General features: G+C 48.1%; 1 protein-coding gene across 4 annotated transcripts; it reads left to right on the plus strand.

Moving 5' to 3' along the window:
• Positions 1-330: 330 nt before the first annotated feature.
• BCL6 (BCL6 transcription repressor) lies at positions 331-23213 on the plus strand. 4 transcript variants are annotated; one of them, XM_069475204.1, is made up of 11 exons: positions 426-8154; positions 9030-9594; positions 10763-10801; positions 11648-11819; positions 13396-13617; positions 15315-16286; positions 17109-17293; positions 18717-18884; positions 19952-20082; positions 20199-20336; positions 22622-23213. In XM_069475204.1, exons 4-11 carry the CDS (start codon positions 11659-11661, stop codon positions 22763-22765), a joined length of 2121 nt encoding a protein of 706 aa, XP_069331305.1. In that variant the 5' UTR covers positions 426-8154; positions 9030-9594; positions 10763-10801; positions 11648-11658; the 3' UTR covers positions 22766-23213. The 4 variants fall into 4 exon arrangements, with proteins under 4 accessions (XP_069331307.1, XP_069331305.1, XP_069331304.1 ...); XM_069475206.1 differs by lacking the exons at positions 426-8154; positions 9030-9594 and adding an exon at positions 331-360; XM_069475203.1 differs by having other exon boundaries at positions 426-9594.
• The last annotated feature ends 2021 nt before the right edge of the window (positions 23214-25234 follow it).

Here is a 25234-nt window from a genome sequence, read left to right on the forward strand (position 1 = left end):
CGTCACAGAGGAGGCGCCCACGTGATGGTGGCGGAGCAGGCCGTACCATCGTCTCGGGCCCGGGGAGGGAGGGCCGCTTTCTGGCCCCTCGAACCCTGAACCGGAACCTCGAAATCCGAGACGCCCAGCCCGTGAAGACCTCGAAATATGCTGGACAGTGGGAAAATATTGTGGCTCTGAGGACTTTTTATGGGACAGGAGAGGTAAAAATCTCGGAGAGCTGACACCGAGTCCTCCCCTGCCACGTAGCAATGGTAAAGTCCGCAGCTCAAATTCCGAGAATTGAGCTCTGTTGATTCTTAGAACTGGGGTTCTTAGAAGTGGTGATGCAAGAAGTTTCTAGGAAAGGCCGGACACCAGGTGATTATTGCTGTTGCTGCCGCCGCTGCTGCTGCTGCTGCCGCTGCTGCCGCCGCCGCCGCCGCTGTTACCGCTGGTGCCGCTGCCGCCGCCGCTGCTCATGATCATTATTTTACCTTTTAATTCTTTTTTTTTCCGCTCTTGCCAAATGCTTTGGCTCCAAGTTTTCTATGTGTATCTATTGATATAAATGTATATATTTATTTATTCTAGCTGTCAGGTGTTAAAATAAATGCCGAAGATTAGTCCCATGTCTCTCCCACTCTAGGATATAGATTTTTATATATTTATTATTATTGTTTTTGTTGTCTTTGAGTGAATCGGCCGGTTTGGGGAGGCTTTGCCACCCTCCCTTACGTTGTTTTGGTTTTTGAAAAGGAGGTGGAGGAGAGGAAGGAGGAGAGTTAGGGGGCGGCCGGAGCAGAGAGGACGAGACAGTGTTTGGGGGGTGATTCGGGCAAGTCTGGGGGCTGTCTGGCCCCAGACGGCGAAGAGGACGCGCGCTCGCGCTCTCGCCCTCTCTGCTGCTGCTTGCGTACGGCTTGTGATCTCGGGATTCGTGCGGCTGCGTTTTTCCTCTCTTTTCTCGCTTGCAAACTGCTTTCTTGCTCCCTTGCTCCTGCCTGCCCTGCCCTCCCTCCTCTTTTTCCTCGCCTCTTCCTTCCCTGCTCTTGTCCTTCTGGGTAACTCCGGGAGGCGAGGAGAGAGGCTGCCCGCTCGCTGCTCGCCCCGCTGGCTCCCTTTCACCGGCCTCGGTCCTTAAGATTCCCTGCCTTCGAGGCGAGCCGAGATTTGGGAGGAAAAATGCAAGCGAACTCCTCGTTTTTTGTTTTTTTTGTTTTTTTTTTGGTCATAAAACCAGATGAGATGAAGTATCGTGTCTACTATTTCCTTTCAGAACCGTCATCTTCCTAATGAGAGACGAGTGTTTTGGTGTCTTCTTCCCCTGTATTTAGGAAGGTTTAGCTTGCATGGGGGCGGGGATGTTGAATACTTTGAAAATTATTCTTTCTTGGTTGTAGTCGAGGGAGTCGGGAACCCCGGCGCGCTCTTTTTTGCCCATTCCGAGGAGAGAGGCTGATGGCGGGACAGGGATTTTGCGGGTGGGTGGGAAAGGGGTGCGCATTTGCACCTGCGGTGCCTCTCGGCGTGCGTGAAGCCGTGACAGGACAGCCTAGGAGAGCGAGAAGGTGGCGGGATTTCTGGCGGCCGAGGTGTTTGTATTTTGGGCGCTGCGTGACTCTGTGTTGGCTCCCAATGGCTGTTCCCTCCCTTTCCTAAATTTTATTTTATTTTTCCCATGGTGCAAGCTCTGTAAAAAGGAAACTGCGGACTTGGGCATAGTGGACGCCGGGCTTGAGATTCCCGAGGACGCTGGGCGAGGGGAAGGACAACAGAGCCCCAGCCCGCGTCCCTCACATGCAAGACCGGGGAGCAGAGAAGGACACTTTGTAGCTCTGGCTGGGGGGCCCCGCGCGGGAGGAGCGGGTGCGGGCGCGAAAGGGAGATCTTTGTGAGTGATTTTGCAAAAATAGATTGCGAGGTTGGTTGGATTTGCAACCTGTGGCTCTCCTCGAGGGACTAGGAATGGGGGAAGGCGGCGGCGGCCCAGGGCGGGAGCCGGTAGGGAGTTGGAGGCTTGGAAATCGGCTGCGTTCGAGGGCAGCTGGAGCTAGGGGCCACCCGCCTGCAGGATGTAGTAACCGTGGTAAATGTCTTGAGAACTGTGGGTTGCGTTGCCTTTATGATGCCATGTTATAGGAACCCTGATGAAAAATGGAACTAGCGTTTCAATTATGAGTTTTAAAGCTCCCCCTGGAAAGCAAGAACACAACCCTACCGATTAAAAAAAAAAAATGAAAAAAGACCTTCTGTGGTGTGCCCCCTCACGCAATGGTTAAGAGTTGGAGGTGGGGGGGGTGGATGTCCTGACAGTTGAGGGGAAACGACCCCAAACCAGGTGCTGAAAGTCGAAAGCTGTTATAGGGTCCATGACCATCTCAGAGAGCCATTCACCGCTTCCCCCCGCCCCAGGAAACTGATTTAATCTTTTATGGAGTTAAAAAAAATCAGTTTATAGTTTCCAGGAGAAATATCTTGTTGTAACGCTTTACTTTTTTTTTTTTTTTTTTTTTTTTTTTTTCCTTCTGTAAGTAAAGTGTCAGTAGATGCGTTTTTACAATCCGGAAAAAAAAAAGTGGGGCAGGAGAGAGGGAACCAGGGAGAGGGCTGTTTAGAAATACAGTTTGTGGCTCTGAGCGATGCCACTGGCTTCCTCTGCAGAGACTGCCAGTTTCCCTTTTTCTTTGCAAGGTGTGTGTGGTTTTAATAAATAACTTAAAAAAAATAAGAGGGGGCCCGGCAAGATCCATCAGGAGACAGGTATCTATTTTGCTCACTATTTACTACCAAGAGCCCTTGGCACTGGAACAGAACCTCGTAAATCTACAGCCCAAGTTGAAGTTCATCTGGCCCTAGTCCACACGCTATTCCTGGAGGTAGCAAACATGAGCTCAAAGGAGCGAGGTGAAATCACATTCTTGCTTTAAAATACATACTTTTGTTTTTTTTAAAGAAGAAAAGATATTTGTCTCTGGGGGAGGAGGAAACGGAGAGAAAGTACCAGGAGATGGGCATTCCCTTGCTATGACTGCAGTTGAGTCTTCAGGCCAAAATAGAAACCTGTAGATGGGAAATATCCTCCCCCCACCCCAAGTTTATAAATAGAAGTTTCCAGTATCCTATTTGGAAGATTTTCCAATACTGCAGACTCAAGTATTGGCTGATTTTAAGGGTCTACTGATAGTGACAATAAAGCTACATGCTGGTCATAAAAACTAAGTGACTTGAGGAGACAGCCAGGAAAAGTGGGAATTTTCCAATTGTTCTTTTCCACCTCTGTCCAGTTTTGAAGAGCTTTACCCTGATGCTTTCTTGAAAAGGCTGTCTGATTTGTCCTGGGTTAGGTGGACAGGATGGGACTCTAGATTCTTAAACTGCCGTTTGCTGAGCCCTTGAAGAGTTCCAGTTAATAGGTTGAGTAAATGGTAGCCATGGCTAGATGTCAAAACCCTTCTTCCTTCCCTCTCTCCCCTACCGGGTAGCCACACTCACAACCCACTTTGTTTTGAAAAACTTAAGAGATTCAGAGGAGGTAGGACGGCAGCGCCACCCCCCGGTGGGTGAAATTATTGGCAAAAGTCAAATATTTGAAAAATACTGTGAAATGGCCTTATGAGGCATTCCCTCCACCCCTGAGAGATTAAAAAAAAAAATTAGGAGTGATAAAACTAACTTTTTTAAAAAGGACTTTGTAATTGACCTCTCAAATAGAGAAGAAAAAGTTGCTTTCCAGCTAGGATGGTGTCATAATAGGCAACGTAGTTCCAGTAATTTGGGGTGGGGAGTGAGCCTGATTGGCTTTAAGTAGAAGAGTTCTCCAGGTGGAGGTAGCCTGCCTTTCCCCTTTGGACTTGACTTCTCAGGGAATCTGAATTCTGCCGCCTGTCTGACGCTGAGAAAAGGCGGAATGTTTTGGTGTGAAAACCACAGTGGCTGGAAGTACTGTTTTGCCAGCGGTGGTGGTGGTATATGTGCGGGTGTGTGGTGGTGGTGGTGGTGGGGAGAGGTTTGTGGATGGCGTGGAGCAATGGTAGACTGGTCTGTAGCCCTCTGGGAGTCAAAGGAGCATGGTGCATGCTGGTTTACAGCACTGCGCAACAAGTGGGACCGCTGCCGCAGCGATCCGAGCGAGGGTGCTGTGTAGTGGCAGAGCCTGGTCGGTTTCTCTTCGTCCCAGTGGAAGCCAGGAACGGCTCCTCCCAACCCTCTCGGTCTCCCAGTCCGAGACCAGCAGCACCCCCCCGCCCCCCACTGCCCCCGCTTTGCCAGGCTCAGTAAGCCTGGGTGGGACCCAGCCTTAATCCTCCAGGTCCTCCTTCCTCCGTGACGATCAGGAGTTTATTTTCGACTTTCTTTGCTGGTCGGCCAGTGTTTGGCAAGAATCTGTTAATACCGTCGAGTGCCATTCTGCCTTTTAAAGAGAAATGCACCCTTTATTGCCCTGCCCAGTACATTCAGCTTTTCGGGGGGTGGGGGGGAATCAACTTGTATTACATGAACGCAGCTCCAGATACTGCGTTGTGGTTGCTAGAGGAGGGAGCGTCGGAAATAATGGAATTACATCCACAAAATTAAATGTTTTCCAGCTTTGGTTTTGGAGGCAACCACACCACCAGCCCCACCAGACAGAAAAAAGAAGCGGGGGCTGGGGGGATCCGTTGTGGAAGGCTGCGGCCGTGTGGAGGTTCTCGGACGGACTGAGCCCGCCACCTAGTGGTGGGTCTCGATCAAGTTTTCCGCCTGGGGTGGTGGGGAGACTGGTTCCTTTTCGGGCCTCACAGCGTCCTGGCCAGGTGCTAGGACTGACAGAGGAAGAGCATCCTTCAACGGGGATGGCATACGACCTCCAAAGTTTTGACAAGACATGAAAATTACAAATGCCCCGGATGCTCGCTCCGTCCACCATCACTCAGCGACGGGCATCTGTCTCCACCAAGAGAAACCATAAAATACCCCGCTTTGAACACATTGTCTCCCTGTCCCTGTGGCCTTTCCCAGGGGAAGTCGGCAGTGGAAGGATGCCATGTAGGCGCCCAGGGGCTTTAGGACTGACAACTCTTGAGGAAACAAGCCTGGCGAGGGGGCCTGTTCGTGGCGAGTTAGGGGACCTAACAAGGACCAGATTTTAAGTTTCTGAATTTCAGGTCAGTGGCTTAAAGTCAAAGGCGAAGTTATCTGTACTTTGAAGTTTGTAAGAGAAGGGGGCAGCAGCCAGAGCCATGATTTTAACCTCCTGGGTCACCTGAGTTGCTAGCAAACGTTGGAAATGGTTCCTCAGCAGTCTGGGAGGAATCTGTTTAAAAAGTATGGCTTAAGATTTTCGGTTAAGGAGTGGGTGGGTCTCAAAGGGGTGGATCTCAAAGCTCGGGGGGCTGGGGGGAGTATGTACGTGCTAGCGGGGTAGTTCTGGCCTAGACAGGAGACTTTTAGAGGTGTACCTCACTGCGACCGAGGCTCACTTTTGGATCCTTCCCCTTTCTTCTATCCTTTGCCTAGTGGTCTGGCGAGAAACTGGGTGTGTGTGTGTGGTGGGGGAGAGGGTCATGTGGACAGGCAGAGCGTAATTCTCGCAGAATTTGTGCCACAGCTCCTCGGTAAAGTTTTCTTTCCCAGAGCTTGTGACTTAAGATGGCAAACGCGCGTCCGCATGCTGGCGGCCCCTAGCGGCGGCCGGCGCGCTCACCCGCGGGACACGCCGCTGCCTCCCCCGCCCGGGTCCGCTGGGATCGAGTTCGGCCTCTCCCACTGCAGGAACCGTCCGAGGCCGCGTCGGAGAAACGCGCCTCTGTTCGGGTTGGAAACGAATCTGGGAACGTGTTTGAAGCGCGGTCAAGTTTGACTCATCGCTTTCCAAGGACAGTTAGTGCCTTCCATCTTCATTAACGTGAATAAAGACCTTGGCTGACTTCTGTCCAGATCGGATTTTTAAAGGCATTGTTTGCTTGGGGAGATCATGCCTTTCCCCTCCCCCGCGGTCCTTTTTGCAAAGGTTGAGCCCAGTCCAGCCAGGATGGCCGAGAGATCTCTGCCTGGGGATGTGGTTTGCTGGCGTTGTCTGCGGGCCCTTTTGGAAGGCTGTCTCTCGGGCGTATGGGGAGCGTTCCTCTGCAGCTTCTCTTCAGATCTTGATGATAAAACACATCCCTCTATTTTATTGCATTTCCTAGAAGCTTGCAGGCTTGCAAGAGCGCTGTTGGCAGGAAACGTGATAGAAATGAAAGTCAGGACATAATGTCCCCGGACACCTCGGTTACCCAAAGCGGCTGCCGAGGCCATCGCGTTATCAAATTCGCTTTTATCTACTGTCGCCTTCCTCACCCTCCCGTCCTCTCGCCCCAGTCAAGAGGCAAAGAGTGTTTCCCCCTAAGAACAAAAACAACTCCGCGGTTTGACCCCATCCCCTGCTGTCGGACCACTGTGACTAGATCCGTGCAGTTTGTTGGCTGAGCGGCTGCTGGGACCGGTAACCCTCCAGCAGGAGCCCCGATGCGAGTCTCACTGCGGCAGCTCCAGCCTTATTAAAATTCCTTGTTCCTGTCCCTAAACAGTGCTTTGCACTTTCAAATTCACCATTTGAGTTTTCAGCGAGTTATTGGAGTTATTAGATTACCAATAATCCAACGGCTGGCCTGGATAGAGGGGAGGGGGAAGGGCGGAGGGCATTCTCCAAATCGGGAAGCTCTGGCCAAACTAGGTCAATGGGAAGGAGGGGCGGGGCGAGACGGGGGTTGTCGGTTTCAAGCCTTAACAGAGGGCTCTCTCTAGCGTTAGGCAGTGGTAAAAACGCTCAGGTTTGAGCTCCCGGAACCACCGGGCCTCCTAGTTCCCAATAAGTCCATTTGTTTAATTTTAATTTCCCAGATTCTCACCCCCACCCTAGAATTAAATTCCAGCCGTCTCTTTCACCATTATCCTACTGGGCAGAGGAATGAGAGAGCCTCAAAGTAGGATTTTGAGACCGAAGAGGCCAAGTCTTTACGGACAGACTCTGACCCTTCCTCGGTCGCAGACGGGATGCGCGGCGCAGTGTGGCGCCACCCGCTAGTTTCAGGGCTTCGGCCTGTGAGGCTGAGTCTTTCGCTGTCCCCTGAAAGCGCCTTCCACTGCCCGCTATCGAGACCCATTTGGAGTTGGCGCCCAGGGGTTATAACTCCCAGGGAGGCTGCGGGAAGGGGAGGCAATTTTGGATTACGGCAGTGCGCGCGCTCGGGTGGGCGCCCCGGCCTCCACCGAGTCCAAACCGTGTCTCTACTATTTCGGGGAAATCGGACTCGGAAATCCCTAAACCTGGCCAGGTTCGGCCTGGCAGCTCCTATTCTAAATACTTTAGGCGGAAACCAAGTCGAGCTGGGTTCCCGTTCTTGCCAACGTAGGCGGAAGGGACTTTCGGTTTAGTTTTCCTCCAACTTGGCTGGGGCGTGCAGGATGGAGACCCTAAGCCCTAGGGACTCCATCTCTTTCGCCTTGACACCTCGCCTAACCATCCCCTCAAAGGGGGGGGAGTGGCGGGGCGAGGAGAGGCAAAAAGAGAAAAAAGGGACGACACACTAGGCCAACAAACGCCGGAATTGGGCAAATTGGAGTCAGGAAATGAGTCTCAGATTGGATCCGAACTCCTGACTTCTAGACCAGCTCTGCTACTAACTTGTCTGATTTCCCCGTTTATAAATTTTTGTGGGGAAGGGGTTGGATTAGATAAACTCTGAGCGTCCTGGACTCGGCGCAGGCGAGGGATTTAGGGGAAAGTGCGCCGTATTCCCCGCGAGCTTTTCCCCCCAGCCCCCCCTCCCGCGGTGAATCCCCGGCGGCCAGCACGGCGCGGGCAGCGATCCTGGCTGCAGTCGGGGCCCGGGTAGCTTCCTGGAAAGTTAGACAGGCAGAGAGTATTCTGTGAAATCCGCAGAGCCGAGATCGACTACGTTCCGGGAATGAGAGGGCTGTGCCATTCCCCTCCCTGCCCCCTGCCTTGACGGCATAACAGGAAAAAAAAAAAAAAGGCATACACACAATGTTAGCTATCGAGGTGCCCGAAAAGTTTTATTTGAATGTAACTAAATTAAGGGCCACCACGGTCACACCAGGGAGCCTCCACCGCGCCTTGCAGGGGGCTTCGAGGTGGATGGGAAGTGGTGCCCGCCGGTCGTCCCGAAGTGGGCAGTCTCTGGAAGACAGGTACGGTGTCATAGGGGTAGGCGAGTCTGCGCAGGTTTGCCCTGGAGCGCAGGGCTTGTGTTTGTGCTCGTGTGTGAGCGAGAGAATGGGGCTGCCTGGTGCCTGCCCACTGGAGGAGGGAGGAAAAAGATGGGGTCTTTCGCATTGGCTCGCTCTCTCGCTCTTAACCTCCTCTCTCTCTCTCTCTCTCTCCCCCCGTCTCTCCCTCCCTCCCCCTCTCCCCCTGCTTTCCTCTTTCTCTGCTCTTTGTTTTTCATTTTCTGGTTCCTCTGTTTTCTTCTTCAATGGTAATCTCCCGTAGAGAATCTGTGTAATTGGATATACACAAGGAAAGCTCGAAAGGAGAGAAAAGGTGTGGCGGGTGGAGAAGACAGGTTAAACTCTCCCTTGGTGGTTACTGAGCCAGCAGGGATGGTGGGGTGGGCGTTGGGGTCCAAGGGGTCCAGATCTGGAGCCATGCAGTTGTCAGTTTCTCAGTGACAGCCCTGCTCTCTTGGTGATTGTTTTTGTGGGATAATGTTGTGTGTGGCATTGGTGGCATGGCTGGATCTAGTAGATAGAGTTTGTCCAGAATTTTGTTAGAAATTGGCTTTGAGATCTTGGACAAGGCTTATCCCCTGCAGCCTCAGTTTCCTACCTAGTAAATCAGGGCTGTTAAAAGGATAAGATGCAATAATGAGTGGGAAAGGACGAAGTGGTCTGTGAAAACAAAACAAAACAAACATTGGTAGTGCTTTCACACCTGCAGCATGGGGGGTGGGGGGTGAACCCACACACTCAGTAGTTGTGGGACCTGCTAAGACAGAGTTAGCTTACAGAGGAGTGAACTTAGTAAGGACGTGGGCTTCAGTGTATGTGCATTTGTTTTTGGCCAGGCGGAGGCTTAAGGTGAAAAGCTCAAGGACTGGCTGACAGTGGACATAGGGGAATTGTTTATTTGTTTCAACCCCCATCTGGAGTGAGTCATTGCCACTTGTCATGGTGAAATGGCAAATCTGGGCTTCCTGTGGTTCCAAAAGTCTGTGACTGGAAATCCTCAAGTGAACTGGTCACTGAAGCTGGTTAGAGGACAGCCTAGGTATGCCAGAAGTGTTTGAGAATCTCTTCCATGAGGGAAGAAGAGAAAGTTTTTAAATAAACCTCACATGTCTTCTGCATTCTTTTTCAAAGGAGACAGTCATTGAACTGTGGTTAGGACTAAGTTAGTAAATCTCTCTTTCCCTATCTTGAGTTGGGATGGGGAGAGGAGGAGATAGGTTTTTTTGTGTTTTTCTGTCCTCTCCCTTTCCCCATTTCCTTCCCCCAGTTTCCACTCACTCACATGCACACACTAACCTTGAAGCTGATGAGAGTGTATGACTGGCACTTGGGACCACAGAGAAATGTCAGAGTGTTTGGTTACAGACTCAAGGAAACCTCTCATTTTAGAGTGCTCATTTGGTAAGACTCAGCAGCCTGGAATGGGGCAAAGTGTTTGTGTGGGGTAGGAACTTAAAAATGAGATTCACCCACATCAGGGTGCTGCCTTGCATGTTCTACAGCACGTAGGCTGATTTGGAAAGGGGACAGGAATTTGAGCCAGAAGACCTAGGGCCGGGTCACCAAGCATCTACGTGGCCCAACATGACCCCACTGACCTCAAGCCCCTTTACCCGGAAAATAGCTCTAAAAGGCTCTGCTTTTAAGAAAAGGGGGAAAGACAGTTCAAATATTGTTTTGTTTTGCAGTCCACTTTTGTCATAAGGGAGAGTCTTATACCTGTGCTTTTGATGATTTTTTTTCTTTAGAGAAACCAATTTGGAAGGGCTACATGTTTTACTAAATTTCTTTAAGGTTTAGTGCTCCCTGGCTAGTTCTCAGCTAAGCCACATGGTGAAGTCTTTCACCAGCAGAGAGAAGCACAAACTTGGAAGCTGTAGCACTCTGTCTGGTCTTCGACCCAGTAGGGAAGGGAGAGGAAACTTTGAAAAAGAGGGCAAAGTTTCTCAAGGAGCGTGTAGACATGCCATCTCAGGTTGTATGCTGCAGATTCCGTATTCAGTCTGAAGTGTTTCAGACAGGAAATACTGCCTAGCTGTTTGTCCTGAGCAAGCCCCTCGAAGCCCTCCCTGCGTCTCAGTTTCATCACCAGTGAAACAGGGATAAAGATATTGACCTTATCAGCCTTGGGGAATCATTCTACGACTTGAAAGATAATATCTTAGCAGGTTTTGAATAGCGTCCAGTGTTTTTAGGCCCCTTGAAGAATCGTTATCATTAATATTGAAAGAACCACTTTTCTTATTTTTTCTTTCCCATAAACTCAAATGGCCTTCGGATGGTATACATTTTTTTCTTTGAGAAAGGAAATATATATGTATATGTATATGGAATTAATGTATGCAGTTATATTCCCGTGCTCAGGGTAAAAACATTATTGCATAGCTTTGGGTGCCTGTTGTTTCCATAAAAGCAGAGCTGGAAAATGTTTGCTAGCTTGTGGTAAAACTGTACCAACTGGCAGGCTGCAACTATCAAAGCAAAACTAAATGTGTGTGTCCTAAAATAAGACTATAGTGGACAATCTTATACTCATTAAATCAATTTATGTTTGCTTTCTTCTCTGCAGGTTTTAAGCAAAATTTTGGACTGTGAAGCAACGCATTGGGTAAGTAAATCAAATTATATACTTTAAAATATTGGAGGCAAACTATTTGTTTTGAATTTGCCAATGCATGTGTTTCTGTGATCCTTGCCACTCTTTATTAGATGAGACGAGGACAGCACATTTCCTCTGTGTCACTCCCAGCCCTCACCTCTTCACTTCTGCATTAGACTGTCTTAACACTGTTGTATAGTCAGTTATTCTCTTGCTTATTTCTTAGTTCATACTAACTTAACCACTTACTGTGCACCAACAATGTGACTCAATGTACAAAGTCAAACAACTCTAAAACCCAATAATGGAGAGAGATGGGTGGTGGCTGGGATAATGAAATGAAATGCTTATGATAATAGCTGTGAGTTTTGAGAACCTACTACAGATGAGGCACATATCTCTAATTTTCATAACTACGTGGGTATTGCTACTCCCTTTTTGGGAAACCAAAGCCCAGAAACAGTAATGAACCTGCTCCAAGTCCCATAGCTGGCAAAAGGCAAGGCTAGCCAGATAACCTTCAAAGCATGGTTTTTCTCCATTGCAACATACTGACTGCCTCTCAATGCTTGGCAGAGTATTTGGTATGTGAGAAAAACACTCAGCAAATATTCATTCCCTTCCCTTTTCCCCTAAAAGGCTTTCTACCCCAACTTGTTGGATAAAGAGAATTCTCCCCATTTTATAGCTATGAAGAGTAATACTCAGAGTTGGGTTATGAATTGTTTCAAGATCAAACACGAGGGACCTGAGTTGCATTCTGTACCTTAGCAGGCTGAGCCATGTGCTCTGGTACCCCTGATAAGCAGGAAACAGGTTCTGGAAAACAAACAGAATTTTGGCTTCTTTCTTCAGGTGAAGACAAAATGGCCTCTCCGGCTGACAGCTGTATCCAGTTCACCCGCCATGCCAGTGACGTTCTTCTCAACCTTAATCGCCTCCGGAGTCGAGACATCTTGACTGATGTTGTCATTGTGGTGAGCCGTGAGCAGTTCAGAGCCCATAAGACAGTCCTCATGGCCTGCAGGTGAGGCGGCTGGAAGGGGAAGTTGGATGAATAAAAGAGTGGTGATGGTGCTGGCAGCCAGCGGGATAGAACAGCTAGGCCTTTTGCTGTGTCTAGGGCGATGCCTCACTTTGTCTCCAGATCTTAGCACATGGCCTGGAAGAGTAGACTCCCAGGAAGCAAATGAATGAGTGTACTTTTAGAAAAGAAAGAGTTTCTGTTCTGTGGGCATAGTGGGGGAAGAAATCGCATACTGCCGCAAGAAAGGATGTGTTTGGAACAAACATAGAGAATAGCTTCAGTTAACCAGTGAAAAAATGACAAAAGAGTAAATTAACTTGCATTGTCTTTAATTAGTTTCAGCAAGTTAATCTGAAACATTTTGCTCTTTTATGCTGTATTTGTTTTATATTGCAACTGTATTTCCATGGGTGTTCAGAGTATATGTAAGAGTTAATGAGAATGAGCCATCTAATTCTTCATGTTTGTCAAATATTTCAAGTTTTCAAAGCAATTTTATATTACATCATCTCCTTGGATCTTTTGTATTATGGACGGCATCTTTACCTCCATTTTGTAGATGATAAAAGGAAGGCACAGGAAGGTGAAATGACATAGAATCAGGGATCTCTATTCCTATTGGAGAACTTATCCAACATCTATTGTAAGCACCAGTTTTTTAATAATGGTGAGAATGGAGGTTTATAGAAACATAAAAATAATAGATAATGTTTAGTGAGTGCTTACTGTGTGCCAGGCATCATTCTATACCCTTTACATTTCCATTCTTGCCACAACCCTACAAGGTAGACACTATTGTTCCCCCTCCTTTGAAGATAAGTAAACCAAAGTGCAGAGAAGCTAAGTATCTCACCCAAGGTTGCATAGCTACTTACTGGTGGAAGTCTGGCTTCACTTCTGGCAATCCACTCAGAAAGAGTAAAATCAAGAATTAAGATGGTAGCCCAGAATTCTGGTTTCTAATTGAATACTGTTTCCTCTACCAGTCTGGTATTTGGTGGCATGGCTTGAGGTTTGACTTGGATCTTCTAAGAATAATTGACCTTCTAAAAATCTGTGGACTGTGAGAAAAGTAGAGTATAGATGTAGGCACATTTTTATTTATTTGTCATTCATACCAAACTTACTTCTAAAAAGTACAAGAGAATTTTTAAAATAAGGATAACAAAATAGAACAAGAAGGGAAATGCTTATCCCAAAGATACAGGCTAAGAATAGTTACTGCAAATGAGTGCTAAATTTAACTCTGGTAATCCATGCAGTTAAGAGTAAAAGGAAAACAGGCTCTGCAGCTTTAAGAATATCACCTAACCTCTCTGATCTTAGTTCCACATTTGTAAAGGTGGAGAATAATAGTACCTACCCTGCAAGGTTGTGAGGAACACAGGATAATGTATATAAAATGCTTAATCACTCTCGGGCATTTAGTAAGCTCTCCATAAATGGCAGTTATTATTAATTGCCTTGGAAGTTCTGGAGCTAGGCCCAGGGGAGAGGGGCAGAGCATCAGTGCTGACTGTAATCGATCGCAGATTCTGTATGTCCTACTATGATAGGGCATTTGTTTGTTTTACAGTGGCCTGTTCTACAGCATCTTTACAGATCAGCTGAAATGCAACCTTAATGTGATCAATCTGGATCCTGAGATCAACCCTGAGGGGTTCTGCATCCTCCTGGACTTTATGTACACATCTCGGCTCAATCTGCGGGAAGGGAACATCATGGCTGTGATGGCCACAGCTATGTACCTGCAAATGGAGCATGTTGTGGACACTTGCAGGAAGTTTATCAAAGCCAGGTGAGCTGCTATGCCACCTAGGTGGAAGCCTTGGAGATATAAGGGGTAGTCCCCAATCAGAAACCCTTAATAATACATGCATGCAGAAAAAATAGTATTCTGTGATATGCTGCTATTGTTGTACACTTTTGCACTTCTTAATTCTTGCACTCCAGGAAGACTTAACTCCTTGCAGCTATACAGATATGTCCTGTGCATTATCACCTCTTGCTTTTTTCGATTCACTTAATGTGTCCTTTCCTTCCACCCATCCTACAAGGCCAAGCTTGGATGGCAGCTGTTCCATGGAAGTTGTTTGGATTACCACTCTTCCTCCTTTAGCTCTTCTTTTGTGTTCTGAAGCATTTTGCCTGTGCTTTAGACCTTCCTTCTATTTTAATATTTGCATATATTTTAGTTCTCCTTTAGACGTCTGTTGTGACTATTTACATACGTGCCTTAGTTGCCTACCAGACTGTGGGCTGCAAAGGTTGTAGGGCTGCCTTACTCATCTTTTATGTCACCCTGCTCCTGCTAGGGAGGACATTTGTTGAATTTAGTTCACTGGGTCCAACCCTCTACCTGAGGGCTGGTAAAACATGACAGTCATTTAAAGGGGAAGAACCTGAGATCTAAAGAAGTGAAGAGCTTTGCTAAGTGGAACAGAGACTCAGGTCTTAACTTCTTCAGAACCATTTGATCTAGCCATGGTAGGGTGATTGCATCTTCACTTAAAAAGAAGGGTTTTCTAGCCTGTGTTTGGACACATCCAGGAGCTAGGAACTCAGTCTTCCCAGAACCACACAGTCTACCTTGGTTAGAAAGCTCCTCATTATGGCGAGTTGAAATTTGGCTTCTTTGACCTTCACTCATTGATTCTAGCTCTGTTACCTGTGATCATATTGAACTGGCTTATTCATTTTCCCCACATTATGTCCCTCCAGGTATATGCAGCTATTGCTCTTTATCTCCTATGTGTGATAATGGTGGCAAGATCATCATTGCTGTTATTTACAAGTACTTTCAACAGGTTAGGCTTTGTGCTCAGAGTGATTAATTAACTTGATCCAGGTCACACAGCTGCTAAGTGTCACAGCTGAGATTGTGAATTGTCACAGCTGAGGTCTGGCTGCTCTAGAGCCAGGGATTCTTGCATTGGCATTTCTGCCTGTCCTCTATGAGAAATTTCCAGTCAGGGTATGGGGCAAGTCCTTTCTTTGATAGGGCACTAGTTTGTCTGTGACCTTCCAAAAGTGTGGTGCCAGCATTGTGTGAATTCTTCCCTCTCTGTTTCTGTGTGTGTAAAAGGGAGTCAGTAACACCTGACTTTCCTTCCTTACAGGATTTTGCATGAGTGAAATGAGATAGGGCCTTGAAAGCTTTATGTAAGCTATAAAATTCTATAACATCAGAAGAGTTATAGGTTCACACACGTGCGTAGATATGTGTCTTAAACATACAAGATCATGTCTAAGGAGGTACACATTGTGCAGGTGACTCACTTCCCTTCTCTGAGCCTCAGTTTCCCCAACTGTAAGCTACACTGCTAGACTTCTAGCATAAATGCCTTGTAATTGTATTTCTCTACTCCAGAGCCACATCCCCTATGTCTAGCTAACTCAAGCACAGATGTGGTTATGTAAGAGTGTCACTGGAAGGTCATCTGTCTAACAGTTCTGATTTGGGGTCCGGTGTCTTTTCTCTTTTTTCTCCCATAGTGAAGCAGAGATGGTTCCTGCCATCAAGCCTCCTCGTGAAGAGTTCTTGAACAGCCGGATGCTGATGCCCCAAGACATTATGGCCTATCGGGGTCGCGAGGTGGTGGAGAACAACCTGCCACTGAGGAACACCCCCGGGTGTGAGAGCAGAGCCTTTGCCCCCAGCCTGTACAGTGGTCTGTCCACACCGCCAGCCTCTTACCCCATGTACAGCCACCTTCCAGTCAGCAGCTTCCTCTTCTCTGACGAGGAGCTGCGGGATGTCCGGATGCCTGTGGCCAACCCCTTCCCCAAGGAGCGGGCCCTCCCCTGCGACAATGCCAGGCCAGTCCCTGGGGAGTACAGCCGGCCGGCCATGGAGGTGTCCCCCGGCGTGTGCCACAGTAACATCTATTCACCTAAGGAGACAGTCCCAGAGGAAGCACGAAATGACATGCACTACAGTGTGGCTGAGGGCCCCAAGCCTGCTGCCCCCTCAGTCCGAAATGCCCCGTACTTCCCCTGTGACAAGGCCAGCAAAGAAGAAGAGAGACCCTCCTCAGAGGATGAGATCGCCCTGCATTTCGAGCCCCCCAATGCACCCCTGAACCGGAAGGGTCTGGTTAGTCCACAGAGCCCCCAGAAATCCGACTGCCAGCCCAACTCGCCCACAGAGTCCTGCAGCAGCAAGAATGCCTGCATCCTCCAGACCTCTGGCTCCCCGCCAGCCAAGAGCCCCACTGACCCCAAAGCCTGCAACTGGAAGAAATACAAGTTCATCGTGCTCAACAGCCTCAACCAGAATGCCAAACCAGAGGGGCCGGAGCAGGCTGAGCTGGGCCGCCTTTCCCCGAGAGCTTACACTGCCCCACCTGCCTGCCAGCCACCCCTGGAGCCTGAGAACCTTGACCTCCAATCCCCAACCAAGCTCAGTGCTGGCGGGGAGGATTCCACCATCCCACAAGCCAGCCGGCTCAATAACATTGTTAACAGGTGATTTCAGAGACAGTCTGGGTTTGAGGTCAGGGGTACCTGGGTAGGCTTCCAGGGTTATTGCTTCTGATGGATGCAGAGGCTGTATTCTTTTCTTGCCCAAATTGCTGAGCCTATTAAAGGTGTGGAATGAGTGCCTATTGACTGAATTAGCCTAAGTAAGGAAGTATATTAAGTACTGTATATTTTTTCTTCTTTTCTACTTTTTGGAGACAGAGTATTGCTCTATTCCTGGGCTGCAATGCAGTGGTGCCATCATAGCTCACTGCAGCCTCAAACTCCTAGGCTCAAGCAATCCTCCAGTCTCAGCTTCACGGGTAGCTGGGACTAGGCCCACGCCATCACACCTGGCTAATTTTTCTATTTTTTGTAGCGATGAGGTCTGGCTCTTGCTTAGGCTGGTCTCAAACTCCTGGCCTCAAGCAGTCCTCCTACCTCAGCCTCCCAAAGTGCTAGGATTACTGGCATGAGCCACCACACCTGACTTTGTGTATTTTTTCATAGCAAGAGAGATAATATTCTTCTATGGGAGATGAGCATTCCACAAATCCCACAGGTACTTTCTGTGGTCTTGATGTGTTAGGAGACTCTCATGCTCCTCTTGGACTGAGGGGGGCTGTGGGCTGCAGTACTGAGGAGAAGAAACTGGGCCCTGGAGTGGGGTTTGGGCTTGGTTTGTGCCTGGTCAGTGAGCTCTCTGCAGATGCTGTTGGGAGGAAGGCTTGAAGATAACTCTGAGACCCAGAGCCCAAGCCCAGGGAGGAGAGGATGGCTCTGAGGCTCTGTCCCAGGCGCTGAGGCTCTCTTTGCTCCCCCACACAGGTCCCTGACAGGCTCCCCCCGCAGCAGCAGCGAGAGCCACTCGCCACTCTACATGCACCCCCCCAAGTGCGTGTCCTGCGGCTCTCAGTCCCCGCAGCACGCGGAGATGTGCCTCCACACTGCTGGCCCCACGTTCCCTGAGGAGATGGGAGAGACCCAGTCTGAGTACTCGGATTCCAGCTGTGGTGAGTCCCTTTCCCTCCGCCTTGCCAGGGAGAGGGAACACCCTTCTGCTCCGTGGGTTTTGTGTTTCCATTTTATTTACACTGTCATCTCTAATTGGGAGAAGTCCCCGCTTGGAAGTCCGCTGGCAATTAAAATCACCAGCCAATCACCGTATACCTCACAAACTCTTAGGGAACTGGGATGAGCAAAGCAAGGGATGGGGTATTAGGGTTAATATGGGGTAATCCTCATTCCAGTGAAGGTAGCTTGTGGGGCTGGCTGTCACTCCTGGGGCTTTCTCCATCCCGCTGTACCAAAACTATGGGTACTGATCTGTATGCATGTGAGTCCTCCCTGCTAGACTGCAGCTTTTGTGAGGAGAACCATCTGACCTTATTCATTCCTGCATCCTCCATAAGTCCTAGTAGGTCCCTAGCATGGGACTCAGTAAACGTTAGCTGAATTAAAACAGTTGAACTGAATTATGAAATTGAAGCTTCTGGATAGTTGGTGATCGGCATCCTTGCTTTTTACCAGATAAAGTCTAACTCTTCACCCAGCTCTGGCTACAGTAATAGAGCCCAGTAATACCTAACCAGGGTTAAATCACCATGACATGTCATTTTCAATTGCTACAACAAAAGAAAAAAATTGGCTGCTTACACCCAAAGGTTTGTCACAAGGTCATGGACCTATGGTTGGGAGAGCAGGGACTGTCCTTGTCCCCTGGCTATTTGCCTTTGCTGTGTGCTCCAGTTCCTTTGCTCTGGGTCTCTGTTTCCACATCCACCCTCATCTTTGGTCTCTCAGTCTCATGGAAGTATTTGCGAGACATGTAATCCAGACAGGTCCAAGAATGACCATGGAGTGTTCCCCGCTAATTCCTCCTTCAGGGACTTCAAAGTATGATTGAATTTGAACTCTCTTATATTCTATAATGCCTTGTGTTTTCATTTGTGTAATATCATATCCTCCTGTGAGGTAGGCAGGACAGCGATTTATTATTTTGACTTTGGAGATAGAGACATAGAAAGAGGCTCAGAGAGGTACAGGTTCTTGGCCCGAGGGCTTCTGTGTGTAAATGTAAATAAAACTTTGAAGTGGTTTTTAAAAAAGGTCAGTTCTCAGAGCTCTTGGGGAAAGGAAAAGCTCTGCTGAGCCTTTCTCAAACTGGTGCACGTCATAGAGTACCGGTGGGTTTGGGCTTCCCTTCTGTACCTTAATATTCAATCTGTCTCCTTTCTCTCTCCTCTGTGGCTGAGACTCTAAATGCTAGGAAAAAGAAATCCCCGCAGATCCTTTGCTCTGGGGTCCCATGAGTGGGGGTGGGTGGGGGCTGGGGGATCCCTTTGGCACAGGGGATAGCTACCGAGGAGAGAGGCCTTAGAGCCCCACCTCCCCTCCTCGAGCTGACTTTGGTGTCCCCCTGCCACCCTCCAACAGAGAACGGGGCCTTCTTCTGCAATGAGTGTGACTGCCGCTTCTCTGAGGAGGCCTCACTCAAGAGGCACACGCTGCAGACCCACAGCGACAAACCCTACAAGTGCGACCGCTGCCAGGCCTCCTTCCGCTACAAGGGCAACCTCGCCAGCCACAAGACCGTCCATACCGGTATGGCCCTGCCCCACACGACCCGGAGGCAGGACAGGGAGAGCATCTGAGAGAAAGCGGTGTGGGGCCCTGGGACCTGGCAGGGTGAGGCAGGGAGCAGGCCCGTCCGGGTCGAACGAGGGGCTTGGCCTTGTGTCTTTGCTTAGTGGCTCATCCACTCCCTGCATTCTTTGACTTTCCTCTGAGATTCTCTGTCCTGCTTCTCTGCCTTTGCTGGGGTCAGAAGTGTTACTCCCACTGTATCGGTGAAGGAACTAAGCCTGCTAGAGGCGAGGTGGGTTAGGTTTTTGTAAAGCCTGAGAAAAATTAACGGCCTGTTGATTTCTTCCAAAGATTTATTCCTTTTACTTTCCTTTACCAGGTAGCTTCTCACAACCTGACTGTTGTCCAACATCTACTCTCTTAGTACTTTAAATTGTTCCATTATCCCAAAACCTTCCCATGAAGGAAGGCTCAGCCGTTCTGTTGGTTTCCTCTGCCTGAGCGTCTGCTCAGACACAAGCCCCACCTCCTTGCAAAGGGAATCCAGCTGTCGTTGCCACAAGCAGAAAAGTATGTTTGTTCTAAAAGAGAAACTGGAGCAGCCTGACTGTATCTCCCTGGTGAGGGAATTGATGATTTAATCAGTCTTATCCAAGACAAGAGCCAGAAGAGCTTTCTTAGGTCATCTAAAGTAGCCCCTCAAGTTCCGGAGAAGGAAACTGAGGCCCAGAGGAGAGTGACTTTTCCAGGTCCCACAGGCAGATAATCCTAATGACAAAGCTGGTTCTATAGTTCAGGCTTCCTGGAACCTTCACCTGTCCTGTCCACACCTGGCGTTGTTTCCGCTCCACCATGCCACCGCTTGTCTCTTGGCCCTGGTCCCCTGCAAGGTGTGCTGGTCTGCGTGAGAGAGGGCTGACAGGCTAGGGGGCAGGCCCTGGATTCTCTCTCTGACATCCTGCTGGGGAAGGAAAGTGTGAGTGACCTCAGGGAGGGGCAGTTTGCCTTGAAATCCAGGGGCCAAGGACCGTGGAGACTTTCCCCACTGAATTTGGCTTTCCTTTTTCTCTTTCTCTCTGTAATAGGTGAGAAACCCTATCGTTGCAACATCTGTGGGGCTCAGTTCAACCGGCCAGCCAACCTGAAAACTCACACTCGAATTCACTCTGGAGAGAAGCCCTACAAATGCGAAACCTGCGGAGCCAGATTTGTACAGGTGAGCAGGGTCGGGTGGGGGAAGGAAGGACCCCCGGGCCAGTACGTGCTGCTGAGGGCTTCGAGGAGCCCTGCTGCCCACCCGGCAGACCTTTCACACTTTGCCCCTCTTTCTAGGTGGCCCACCTCCGTGCCCACGTGCTCATCCACACTGGCGAGAAGCCCTATCCCTGCGAAATCTGCGGCACCCGCTTCCGACACCTTCAGACTCTGAAGAGTCACCTGCGAATCCACACGGGAGAGAAACCTTACCATGTACGTGAGCCTCCTGCGCCAGTGGCTGGCCTGGGAAGGAAGGGAGCGGAGGGGTGGGGCGGCGCAACTGTTTGCTCCAGTCTCGAGCACACAGTGGAATGACCAGGGAGGTCATGGTCGGAAGATGTGGACCTGGACCTGATTGTCAGACACCCTGCTTGACCTTGGCCCGAGTCTCAGTGCGAAAATGGGGGTCCTGGGCTAGGTGATCCCAGCCTTAGGAAAGGAGCCCCGACTGTGAATACATAGATTTGGGGTCATTCAGTTGTTCCACAAATACTTACTGTCTACAGCACACCCCATACTGGGCTATATGTACATTAAAAGGAGCTAAAGTGTTTGAGAAGGAGCAGTCTTAGGAGTGGGAGGAGAACCAGAAGAATAGTATAAGAATTAATGATGTTACACTGAGAAAAAAACAGAGAGAAGTCCATTTTAAGAAAGAGGAGTGTCCAGGTACTCAGCACGATGCTGTGGACAGGCCACTGGGACTGGGCTGTTCCAGAGCAGGGTCTTGGCACGTATGGCCTACACACCGATGTTCAGACATTTCATGAGCTAAGAATGGTTTTTTCATTAAAAAGAAAAGAATATTTTGTGGCATACGAAAATTATATGAGATTTAAATTTCAGGGTCCATAAGTGAAGTGTTATTGGAACACAGCCACGCTCATTTGTTTACGTATTGTCTGTGGCTGCTTTGAAGAATTTATGGCATCACTCTAGGTGGTGACGGGCACAAGAACCAATCAGTGAATGGTTAATCCTCATTCCAGATGTTAACCTGCAAAACGTGGTTCTTTTTGTTCACTTGTTTATCAAGCTTTCGATGAATATCTTCTTCCTTGCTGTTTGTTCTTGGGCAAATTAATTATCCTCTTAGTACCTTAATTTCTTCATCTATAAAATGAGCCTGATGACAGTACCTACCTCATGTAGTTGCAGTATTAGCTAACTAATTCACTAAAGTGTTCAGGATAGCACATGAATATAGTAAGAGTACAGTAAATATATGCTGTTATGATTTGCTAGAATTTTAGATACATAGGATATCACAGTTGAGAATGACCTTCAGCATGTACTGACCCAGATCAGAAGGAAGATCCAAGGTCAGAGAGAGAAATGACATGCCTGGAACACACAGCAGTGGGTGGCATAGATACAATGGACGCTATGTCTCCTGAGACCAGGGCTTTTTACACACTGCCCTACCAGTTTTATTTTTTTTTTTTTCTAAGTCTATTACCATTTTCACTTTAAAACATATTCTCTATCTGAACATATTGTATTATGCTTTGTATTTTAGAATAGTTGTAGATGTATAGAAAAGTTGCCAAGATCGTACAGAGGGCTCCTTATGCACCCATTTCCCCCTGCTATTAACATCTTACATTAGTTTAATGCATTTGTCGTAACTAATGAACCAATACTGATACATAATTATAAACTAAAGTTCATACTCTATCTGGATTTTTTTTTTAGTTTTTCCCTAAAAACATCCTTTGTCTTTTCTAAGATCTCATCTAGGTTATCCCATTACATTTTGTCATCCATTGTACTTTTAAGAAATTTTTGTCTAAACTAAACCTGTTATCACACATTCATTGAATCAAGCAAGAAATAGCTCTATATGCTAATGCTTTATTAGGTTAGCTAAGATATACACCCTAAGAAGGAATATAACTGCATTTTTAAAAGCATATCCTAGACTCCAGAATTTCCATGAATTCAGACTGGTCTAGTCCATTTGTCCAAATGTGTTCAGATTTATTCATAATTTGCCTAAGAGGTATATTCTGCTAGATACTAGGAAGATTATAAAGTTTAGTGAAAAGGGGTCATTGTCCTCAAAAGTGTTACCTGTCTAAGAAGGATCTTAATGCACAAGGATGGTTGTATAGCAAGACTAGAAATCATACAGAGGTTCAAAGGAAAGAGGGATTATTTTTATGATTGAGAGATTCAGGAAGCTTTAATAATGAGGGGAGTTTGTATCTGAACTGCGGTTTTGGATAAGACTTGAACTTGTGGAGTTAAGGCAGGGAATGACATCTCCAGCAAGGGAAAAGCATGAGAACACTTAGGAAAACAGGGAAGGGACATTTGCACAATGCTTACTTACCTCCTGGCAGAAGCTAGGGTTCATATGGGTTCTTAAACTGGACTTTGAGAGGAAAGAACTGCCCCAGCCCTTTGCAAGGAGAATCTCCTTCTCTGGGTCTTTGAGCCATGATGAGTTTCTTGGGTTGATGACAGCTAACAGTTTGCCTCTGATTTCCCTCCAGTGCGAGAAGTGTAACCTGCATTTCCGTCACAAAAGCCAGCTGCGACTTCACTTGCGCCAGAAGCATGGCGCCATCACCAACACCAAGGTGCAATACCGCGTGTCGGCCACTGACCTGCCTCCGGAGCTCCCCAAAGCCTGCTGAAGCATGGAGTGTTGATGCTTTCCTCTCCAGCCCCTTCTCAGAATCTACCCAAAGGATACTGTAACACTTTATAATGTTCATCCCATGATGTAGTGCCTCTTTCATCCACTAGTGCAAATCATAGCTGAGGGTAGGGGGTGGGGGGTGGGGCCCGGGGGACTGGGAGCCGCGGCAGCTCCCCTTCCCCCACTGCCATAAAACATTAAGAAAATAATAATGCTTTTTCTCCTATGTGTAAGGCGAACCATGTCAGCAAAAAGCAAAATCATTTTATATATCCAAGTGGGGGAGTATGCAAAAGCTCTGACTTGACTTAGTCTGCAAAATGAGGAATGTATATGTTTTGTGGGAACAGACGTTTCTTTTGTATGTAAATGTGCATTCTTTTAAAAGACAAGACTTCGGTGTGTTATCAAAGAGAGGGCTTTAATTTTTTTAACCAAAGGTGAAGGAATATATGGCAGAGTTGTAAATATATAAATATATATATATATATAAAATAAATATATATAAACCTAAAAAAGATATATTAAGAATATAAAACTGCGTTAAAGGCTCGATTTTGTATCTGCAGGCAGACACGGATCTGAGAATCTTTATTGAGAAAGAGCACTTAAGAGAATATTTTAAGTATTGCATCTGTATAAGTAAGAAAATATTTTGTCTAAAATGCCTCAGTGTATTTGTATTTTTTTGCAAGTGAAGGTTTACAATTTACAAAGTGTGTATTAAAAAAACAAAAAGAACAAAAAAAAGCTGCAGAAGGAAAAACGTGTAATTTTGTTCTAGTTTTCAGTTTGTATATACCTGTACAACGTGTCCTCACGGTGCCTTTTTTCACGGAAGTTTTCAATGATGGACAAGTGTGCGCCATCCCTTTTTGAAGTGTAGGCAGACACAGGGACTTGAAGTTGTCACTAACTAAACTCTCTTTGGGAACGTTTGTCTCATCCCATTCTGCGTCATGCTTGTGTTATAACTACTCCGGAGACAGGGTTTGGCTGTGTCTAAACTGCATTACCGCATTGTAAAATATAGCTGTACAAATATAAGAATAAAATGTTGAAAAGTCAAGCTGCCTTGTTCGGGAGGTCTTTCTCTGTGTTGGAATGGGGACTCGAGTAGATCTGACTTCCTCGGCTCGCAGTCTAGCGGGAAAGGCTCTCAGAGGGCAAGGCTGCTGGCTGGTGCAGTCTCAGAAAGGAGCTTCATTTGGGATAAGGCTAGGGCTTGTTCCTGGTCGCTTGGGACAGACCCACGCTTGGCTCCCAGTGCTGGAGTGGACTGCAGACTCCAGCCCCTGGTCCTGAGGAGCTCAGACGGGGGGGTTTGGGTGGGCAGCTGAGCTTTTATCGCCTTTGATTCTAGCTCTTCTGACACGCATGGATATGAGTCTCTTCCTCTGGCCCTTGCTTGGTTTGCTCATTCTGTGAAGTGAGAAGCTTCATTTGCCTCCCAGCTTCATGAACAACTTCTCTCCACGCGGCTCCATGGGGCAGCGAGAGGCGTCTGGCCCCTCACACGTTCGTTCCTCAGCCTCCGTGCATTTGGAGTCTTCTTGGTGTCTGCTGGTAATTGACAGACATCTGTAGACTCAGAAGCTTTACGAATGCCCAGTGGCCAAGCAAACCTCTGTCCCTGCGGAGTTGCTCTTTGTCCAAAGGGCCCTGTGGTAGAACTCAGCCACTTCCTCCTGTGTGACTTGGGACAGCCATTTCCTCTCTGGGTGCCCTTCCCAACCTGTCCCTGAGGGGGTTGGATCAACCAGACCACTTGTGATTCCATGATTCAGACGTAAGTTCACCCTCGCTTGCTTTGGCACCCAGTTTTGTTTTACCTCGAAACACCCCAAGGATCAAGTTTGATTGACAGGACCTGAGAAAGGGAGGGCAAGTGTGGTTGTGGTCACGGCCCAGAGGAGGAGTCTGCACCTCCTCTTCTTGTTCCTGGGCAGCAGTGGGGAGGGGACGTGAGGTGGAGCCCTTCCCTGGGGCTGTGGCCGCTGCTTGGACAGTAGTGTCCCTTGGCAGAGCCTTTGTAGCAGGCTCCGAGCACGTGCTGGGAAGCCTATGGGAGCTGACCACCCAGAGCCCCAGAGAGCCTCAGAAAAGCACACCATCCTCTGCCAGCTGCATGGCCTCGCAGCTCAGGTTTCCTTTGAAAAGGACTTTAAAGGACTTGCCAGCTCGAGGCCTCAACTCACCCTGCTCTTTGAAAAGGGAGAAAATGATCCCTCTGCTCCCATAGAAACTTGGCAGAAGAACTTACAAAACAGAGGGCTTCAGGAATGACAATTCACAGGCCTGAGGGAAGCCAGCCCCAGGGTCCCCCCAAGTTTGTTTGTGCATCGTTATTGTTTAATAGAGAGTAGGGGGCCCAGGGCAGATAGTGTGGGTGGCATTTAAACAAAAAGGGAGATGAAAGAGCAAGTGACTGCAGTCAATCGACAACCAGTAATAGGTAAAAAGA

Source organism: Eulemur rufifrons, chromosome 7, assembly GCF_041146395.1.
Source record: "Eulemur rufifrons isolate Redbay chromosome 7, OSU_ERuf_1, whole genome shotgun sequence".
NCBI lineage: Eukaryota > Metazoa > Chordata > Mammalia > Primates > Lemuridae > Eulemur > Eulemur rufifrons.